Source organism: Balaenoptera borealis (assembly GCF_965194805.1).
Source record: "Balaenoptera borealis genome assembly, chromosome: 10".
Lineage (NCBI taxonomy): Eukaryota > Metazoa > Chordata > Mammalia > Artiodactyla > Balaenopteridae > Balaenoptera > Balaenoptera borealis.
In genome coordinates, this window is record NC_138874.1 from 108,722,234 (window position 1) to 108,731,143 (window position 8,910).

At 33.9% G+C, this 8,910-nt stretch overlaps 1 protein-coding gene across 12 annotated transcripts in view; it reads left to right on the forward strand.

Moving 5' to 3' along the window:
• Positions 1 to 8,063, forward strand: part of PLEKHA1 (pleckstrin homology domain containing A1) — a 57,752-nt gene extending 49,689 nt beyond the window's left edge. For 6 of the 12 annotated variants that reach the window (XM_082406997.1, XM_082407006.1, XM_082407004.1 and 3 more), the window contains 4 exons: positions 486 to 550; positions 1,159 to 1,222; positions 2,895 to 2,984; positions 5,604 to 8,063. In XM_082406997.1, coding sequence (XP_082263123.1) covers positions 486 to 550; positions 1,159 to 1,222; positions 2,895 to 2,984; positions 5,604 to 5,918 — 534 coding nt within the window. In that variant the 3' untranslated portion in view covers positions 5,919 to 8,063. Of the gene's footprint in view, positions 1 to 485; positions 551 to 1,158; positions 1,223 to 2,894; positions 2,985 to 4,229; positions 4,301 to 5,527; positions 5,550 to 5,603 lie in introns of those variants that run through there. The other 6 variants (XM_082407005.1, XM_082407001.1, XM_082407007.1 and 3 more) reach the window with 4 other exon arrangements.
• The last annotated feature ends 847 nt before the right edge of the window (positions 8,064 to 8,910 follow it).

The following is an 8,910-nucleotide window of genomic DNA, read 5'->3' on the forward strand; positions in this document are numbered from 1 at the left end:
GCAGATGTCCTGGCACTTAGTAAATGTTTAATAAATTGTGCTTGTTAAAATGATGTATTCATATAAAAGTGATATTCCTAAAATGACAAATTTAACTCAAAGAAGCTGGGTATTCACTACTCTGGTACCCTCTGTATGAAAATAACATTCCAAAATAGGAAGTACTCCACTTACTGGGTATATAGGGGTTCATCGAGGAAAAGTCTGATGGTTAATGGTTTTTAATAAGCTACACTGTCATTTAGCACATAAATTATGTGAACATGGGTTATATGCCAGTTTCCTTGTTTCAAATCACAGTGTGTATCAGGTTATAGTATTTGAGCTATTCTGATGCTGGATGGTTCAAGAAGGTAGACTTATGTCTTAGATGTGCTTCAGGAAAGAAGCATGATTTTCGCATAGACCTCTACATAAAACAACTAATGCTTAAAAGGATTTTAAGAATATATGTCATGTATCTGTTTATTTGCTTTTTTTGACAGGAAAAGGAACCTCTCCGTGTAATACCACTTAAAGAGGTTCATAAAGTCCAGGAATGTAAGCAAAGGTAAGCACCACCTCTGACTTGGTGCCTGGCGCAACTTATTATTACACAATATATAGTTCCTTAGTTTAATTGATGTACTTACAGATGATATTTTTCTGTGTTATTGCTAGTGGGTTATGCTAAAACTTTCAAAACCTTCAGATTAAATAGAGTATTGAGATTTTTTTGTTTGAAAACTACAAATTAGGAAACAGTTCTTAAGCTTATTAATGGAAAGGACAAAATTTAATGTGAACAGCTATCATATTTGACAAATTGATGTATTATTAATTCTAGTATTTCAGGGTGCTGCAGAATAGAGCTTTATAAGAATGTTAACTGTGCCATTGTTTCTTTGAGCAAACTGATTTCTTCACAGTTGAAAACTTTGAATTTTAAAGTTGTTTTATGAACCTTTCTAAAAATACATACAACTATATAAAATATGTAAAATTTAATGCAAAAATAAATTGGAAAACGATCACTTAGTATTTCTCAATTAAATCAGTATTTTATCTCTAATATTTATTTTCTCATTGACACATATTTGGTACTGGGTAAAGAAGTGAAAGGAAAACTATCAAACAACTGCTATTTAAGTACAATTGGAAAATTTTTTTTGTTAACAGTGACATAATGATGAGAGACAACCTCTTTGAAATTGTAACATCGTCTCGAACTTTCTATGTGCAGGTAGGATACTTCTTTGGAGATTATAGATCCTCCTAACAAGAAATTAATAATTTTAGAGGTGAAATAAACATAAATAAATGTGTGTTGCTCATAAAAATAAGCAAAAAATATGACAAATATCATTGCCAATTTAATAAAAAATGTTATATATAACATTATTGGCAGGTCATATGTTCAGCAAATAGAGGTATTCTTTGCTGTAAGTCAAATGGAATTAAGTTTTATTTGGAGGAAGGGAAATGCTATTTAAGTTAGATGCTAAGTGTGTACTTTCAATTTGGATTATTTTTGCACATATTTTGGAATTTTAATTATATCACCTTTTGGTAATTTTATAAGAAGGGGGGCTCAAATATCCATAATAAAAGTGCACAGTGTATCTTATCATTTCACTAATGGTAGATAGTATCCTATGTTTAAGTTTAAAATACACTTTTTACTTAACACGTTTATTTAGATTAGAAGTTTTTTAAAAGAACATTTGGTTTTGTTTTATAAAAGTTATTACATATGCTTATTGCAGAAACTTTAGAAAATACAGAGAAATATGAAGAAAAAAGTGTTTTATAAAACATAGAATTCCACATTCAGGCAACCATTTTTTTCTTTTTTTTTCCTTTATTAGAGCATATCTTTTTATAACAAATGGGATTATATGATATCAATATAGTGTTATATCCTATTTGTTTACTATATTATAGTCATTTTTTTCTACAGCAAAAATTCTCTGAAAACCTTTTAGAACTATGCTCTCTTATATGAATGTTTCACAATTAAACTTTCTCTACTGTACTGTTACTGATCACTCATTTACATAGTTTTTGTACATTTACTGTGATTTAATGTGGTAGTGAACATTTTGTGCATAAATTTGCCTGAATTTCTTACTTCTTTACAATACTAGATCGAGTTTCTAGATCAAGTATAACTATCAGAGCATGAACTTTTTTAAACCTCTTTATTTTGCCAAATTGACTTCTAGACTGGTGCTCCTGTTTGTAGTGAATGAAAGTATACTCTATCTTTGCCTACTTCGAGTTTTTCCTTTTAAAAACTCTTTGTTAATATCATTGGTTCAAAAATATTACTTGTATCTTTAAAAATTTTAAACTACTAGATAGTAGAATCCAGAAGTAAAGGGCAGTACCTCTCCACCCCTCTGAGGGCCTTGTTTAATTGGATTAAAGTCATAGTAAGGTTTTTAATTCACATTGGAAGTCATGGTCCTATCAAGGAAGATGATGCTTTGGAATATGATGACTTAGGGTACTGTTAGAAATTATTTTTAGAAAAATAACATATAAAATGATGTCACAGTGGTTTTTTAACTGCACAGTTACATAAATATTCATCTTGAAAATTCAGACAATATAGCAGTAGAAATGAGAAGGTCTTTCTTTAACTTCTTCCTCTTCTTGTCTTCTCTCCAGAATTATTCATATTGACACTTTTTGATGTGTCTCATCTTAAAACATTACATGCCCAACTTACATCTCTGTAAGTTACCCAGCAAAACCTGGTTTAAAAAAGTGATTTCTAAAAGTTTTTGGAAACCATTGCCTTAGAATGATTTTGTTGTTGACACTGTTAATTACCAAAATGAATACATTGGATTTATAGACATAGGAGCTGATTTTGAGGAAAAATTGAATGAATCCTTCCTTCCCCTTAGGCTGATAGCCCTGAAGAGATGCACAGTTGGATTAAAGCAGTCTCTGGTGCCATTGTAGCACAGCGGGGACCTGGCAGATCAGCGTCTTCTGTATGTTTCCTGTTCTCTGGGGTGATACTCCCTTGGGTCCCCTGATCCTGTCAAGTTATTTTTCTTCCTCTCCCCCTAATCCTTTCAGTTTCTTTCTGTTTTGAGATTTATCTGCATGTTGACTTTCATACCAATTGGACTTGCAAAAAAATAATGCATTTCTAATTTAATGCTTCCTGTAGTGTTATGTATACATAACTTTCTGTGCATTGTATTGTCTTAAATGCACAAGCAGGGCAACTAAAGAATGAACATTTCCTTGTTTTGTTTTAGGAGTTCTTACTTGTCAGTAGGTCCAGATTTGGTATAATTTTACCAATTCTTAGTATGGTATTTGGCCTAATCATGTAAGGCACCTTTAGTTGTAGCATTACACAATTTTGTGAAGGTCTCAATTTCCTTTTTACTTCCTATAATTTCAGTTTAGGTTTTTTGCCTTAATAGTGCTGTAAGACAGTTGAGCAGCTTGAACCTTAAATATAATCTAGTGTTCTCAGTCAGTATATTCCATTTCATTCTCATTTTTTACTAGGTTAATTTAAAAGGCTGCTTTTTACTATCTTAATTATCTTTTTGGTAGTATAATAATAAAACTAAAACAGCTAAACATTCTCAGATAGTAAGGAAAATGTCTTTACTTTTTAATTTGTCATGTACAAGTTCATCATAGGAATAAGATTTAGCTTTGGAATACTTTGGTCACTGATCTCCGATCTGAAAATACAAATTCTACTAAGGAATGAAAAACTTTCAAGCGTCTTGAAATGCAGCACATTGGTCTGCAGAAGGCAGTCTAATGTGGAGCATGACAGCCGCTATTATCTAGACTCACTGATGCTGATAGTCTGCACTTCCAGTATTTTCCTGCATTTCTACTATTGCAGTAATATTGTCTTTTAATCGTTTCTTGTTAGAAATGACTCTAGATCAGTAAATACAAATCCATTTTTCTCACTTTTAAAGTTATCCTTCTTATATCCTGTTTGGAATGTCTCAGAAATTATTGTCATAGGTGTTAATTTTGTAACTGCCTGTGTTTTATGTGACCTTTTCAGCAGTCAAGTATGAGACTCTCTGCAAAAACAATGTCTGTTGGGAAGAGGAAAAGTTGGAGAAGGGCGTTTGTGTTTTGTGCTTTGTGGTGGGGGCAGATTGGACTCTCTAAGCTGTAACTATCAGCGGAACTTTCTCTTCCCCCCCTCCAGTACAGGTTAACTCTAATCTTAGCTTTGCACTGTGTTCCAGATGCGGCAGGCCAGAAGGCTGTCGAATCCTTGTATACAGAGGTATACGTCCAGAACTGGGGAATGCAGCACGTATGTGGGCTCTCACGCAAACGTGCCTTCTTACTAGAGGGCCCGGACTTACTCACTACTTAACAACTGATTCTGGAAAGTTGAGTTAACCAAACTGCCTTCTGCAGTTATCATAACTGACTGTGTCAACACTAACGCAAACTATTTCACTACAGTCATCAGGTTGGATACGGATATTAAAAAATAAATAAATAATGAAAAAAAAGACAACTTTACTAATTTAAAAAGTCATATCTACTAAAACTTAATTTACTGAATTGCCACAAGAGTTTCAATTTCTGTATTTCGTGTATTTTGAAATTTTTTATACTACACCACTTAAAATGCACCTTTGTGCTAACAGTTTGCTCAAACTCACGGGTGCACATGCATTGGATAAACTCTACATTAGTATAGTGTGCATGGTATATTAAATCTCAGGTGAAATTTAGCCATCTAATGGGAATCTAGAGTGTTTTAGTGGTTTGTAGCACTTTGTTTTCAGAGCCACTAATGTCACAAGTGAACACAATATATTAGGAACTATATGGCAATGCATTTGGAATGGTCCTATTTCAGGCTATCTTCAGATTTGATTTAGTTAGAAGCGTATTGAAATTAATATTCACAACTGAAATTATTTCACCACAGTTTTAATAAATGCTTAAATATGTACCCTTCCCTGCCTTTAACATCTTAAGCCATATGAATGTATGCCATATGCAAAAATAAATAAATGCAATTAAATAAGAAGTGGAAAGACTATGATATTATTGGTTGCAGTGAAATTCAGGGAACCAAAAACTTAAGTTCGTGAGGCTGCCAGACAAAATAATAAGTTTGAAAAATGTTGAGTTCTGCTTATTAAAGAGATAATGGCCTTTTATTTTTATATATTCTGCATTTTCATTTTTTAATCTTTCTAAAATGTGTGGAATAATTCCTAGTGTTTATTGAGAATAAACTCTTAAATAAAATGGTAAAGCTGGTAGGCCCCCTGTTAAACACAGTTCAGTTGCAGTTGGCACACTGCATTCCCGTTTAGGCTGACTGAGTCTTCAAAGTGTCAGAGCTACCAAGTTTGGCTTTGGTGGCAGAACTGGTTTCTTAGTGGGAATGGTTGTTGGCTGTCATCGCTCTAAACTCACTCCTAAAAACGCATTGCTTTGGGAAGGAACTTGCACCTGTATGCTGCATGGCTCATGCTTCTGCTGTGTGTGTGTGTGTTTTGTTCTGTTTGTTTTTCAGAGAATAAAGTCTCACACTGAGTTACTAGCCTTGCCGTTAATGATTGCCCGTGTCTGACCAGCACCCCTCTTTGCAGGAGCGTTCCCGCTGTCCTTCCGAACCCAGACACGCGCTCCTCTCTGCCAGCGCCACAGCAGCCACCCCGCGACCCACAGCCTCTCGCAGCGACTCTCTGGTCTCAAGCTTTACCATGGAGAAGCGAGGATTTTACGAATCTCTTGCCAAGGTCAAGCCAGGGAACTTCAAGGTCCAGACTGTCTCTCCAAGAGAACCAGCTACCAAAGTGACTGAACAAGCTCTGCTAAAACCTCAAAGTAAAAATGGCCCTCAGGAACAAGATTGTGACCCCGTGGACTTGGATGACGCAAGCCTTCCAGTCAGTGATGTGTGAGATGGAAGCACGTGGAGCCTGACCCGCCTCATCCGCCCTCAGTGTCCTTTCAAGAGGCTTCTCGCCAAAGATGATAAAGGGGAAAGGGGCTTTAATGCATATAGTATACTGCCTCATCGATGTTCTCTTTATAAGCTGGTAAGCCAAGAAGCTAGGGCATGGCCAAACTAAATGCAATTTCTTTAAAAAAAAAAAAAAAAGAAAAAGAAAAAAGCCCTAAGTATCTCAGTATCAGCTGTCTGAAGCTTTTGTTCTCATTGGGATGATAAAAGTGTATGCGTGATATTTTTTCCAAGTGAATTTGACAATTTAAATGTTTCACAATTTAAAACATGAAAAATGCTTATTAATTATTTTGGTGGTTTTAAAAATGCTACTGTGACTTCCAATTAAATGTTCAATCTCTACACATTCTTACCAGTTAATATTATTGAATGAAATATTGCCAGACAAAAATATCTAAACTCATGACGTCTGTGGTGCTGTAAAATTTATAGTACAGTGTGGACAGTGTTGAAATGATAGCCATTTTTGATGCTCTGGATCTCACGGTGAGCGGTGAGTTTTGCATAGAGGATATTATTGGACTGTTAGTGAGGGCCGTGTGTTGTACCGGGGTGGAGAAAAGGGGAGAATTAGAATTCAAACAGCCTATCTCGGACATTTATTTGTAAAAGCTTAATCAAGACGTGCAGCAGTCATTGCTTTATTCAGTGAAAATTATTAGATATGAAATTTCTTGGAGATCTGATTTTCTTGTCAGAGTTTTGTAAAATAGTTCTTATTTCTATATTTGGATCAGTGAAAGACCTCAAGTTTATGTGTAAAGACATACTGCCCTTAGTCATGCGATTGTAACCTCTGTGTTTTGTCACTAATAACCTGTATTCAAGTGCCTGTGTTTTTTCATCTTGTTTAGGAATATTTTGAGATTAATGTGCTCAAAACTCCTACATGATTGGTTTTAAACAATTAGGATAAAATTAATTTTCAGTAGCATAGGTTAATGTGCTAAATAACATACCATTTTGTGTTAAGAGATACCAGAATGTTGTTGTTCTACTATCTGTGCAATATATGTTTTAAAACACATATTTGACTTTACATTTAATCATGGGGATATCATAAATATAAGCACCTCTCTAAAATATCATTAGTTTCAGGTGTTGAGTAATAGACCAGTTTGACCAAGTACTGTTTTTACGGTTCAGTCTTAAACATTTGCTTTAAGAAAATAGTCTTGAATTTCACATGCTGCTATTTTTATGATATTTTGCCGTATTACAGTACTGTTTTGTTTTGAATTCATAAATGTCACTGTTTCTCCTTTTCATTTTCTAAGATGACTTCTTGTTTGAGAAAGAGAGGGGAGGGTGAATTTCTTATTACAGTGGTGGGGTCCAGAGGTTACTATCTATTATACTAGAATTATCATAGCATCACTTTAAAAATCCGAATGCATCAAGAATGCACCACTCAACATTTTTATTCATAAGCTAATATTTTTAGAAGTTATATTTAGGTTTTTCCTTTTTTGCAGCTACATTTGAGAATGATAGAATGAAAAGGTTTTAAGTAGTTATCACTTTCTCTGCAGATATATCCATTACAGCAGCTCTTTTAGAAAGCTCTTTTTTCATGAACACACCTAAGAAATCTTGTGTAGACAGTTGGCTATTTCAGGAGCCTAATGCTGTTTTCTTTGTTACAGCTTCTACATTGCATGTTCATTTTAATATTTTGGTATTGGTAATTTGATATATTCCATAGTGGCAAAATATTAGCTCTATTTTGGGACTTTTTATAGAACTACCCTTGTATAGAATAGCATAGGGAAATGGTCTTGTGATTGTCAGAGTCTCCTAATATTTATCTCAATACTTTTATAATTCTATGAAAATTATTTAATTATTTTAAAACTTATACTTTTCCTGTAAATATGTCCCATCTGAATTGTCAAAGAATTACTTTGAATACCTTAATATTTGCTGCATTTTTTTCTGTATATATAACATGTCTTCTTTCAGAATGAGAATATATGTGTGCTTCCCATTGTTTACTTTTATGTCTGATATCTTTATACATCAAACTGGTTGAACACTGTAATGACTTGAGAATAAACTGCTCAAAATTAATTCTAACTTATTTCTCATTTGGTCTGGTTCAGTTCTTGTGTGAACAAGTAAATAGAACAAGTACAAAATGTGTTTGTTTAATTGACTTGAATTTAAGGACAGACATTATTTGGTAGACTTGGAAGGGTGTAACTTGATATGAAATTGCACAAGGAAACATGAGTCTTTTGGGGAAAAAGAGCTTATTTTGCTTAATTAGAAAACATGTTTTCGACAAGGACTCAGAGGCAAAGAATATACAAATCAATTTTCACTGCAAAGTAAAGGAGCTGTTACAGTGGAGGATTACTGGACTGAATGTCAATATTATGACATAGTATGAGTGTGTTTCATGTTTCGTAATTGCAATCATTGTTGCTTTTGTTGTGGTCATCCATGTACAATGCTTGGTGTCAGTCGATTTATCTCTTGTAAAAATAAAATACAGTGTGTGTGTGTGAAAAAAAAAAAAAAAAAAGAAAACATGTTTTCAAAAGCAAAATCAATTATGCTGGCTTCAAAGCATCGTTTGAATCATCCAGGCTGCTTTTGCGGTGTTTGGTTATTGGTTAGATCGGTGTGACACGACTAAGGATGAGTGCAGAGGACATACTGATCCCCAGGTGAGCTGTAGACCTGCACTCATAAAAATGCCCTGTTAAGTATTACAGGCTGCTTCTTGCAAACCCACTATTAGTAACAAATAGTTCACACTTGCTGTGTATCCAGCATCTAGTAATAATGCAACTGGATAAAGGATATCTGTCTTGGTAGTTTTTATTAACTGGTGCAACTTAATTTTCCTTCCCTGAAAAGTATTTTAAATGTTTTTATTTTTTTTAAAAAATGTGGAAGTTCTAAACTTTGTTGCTTTCACC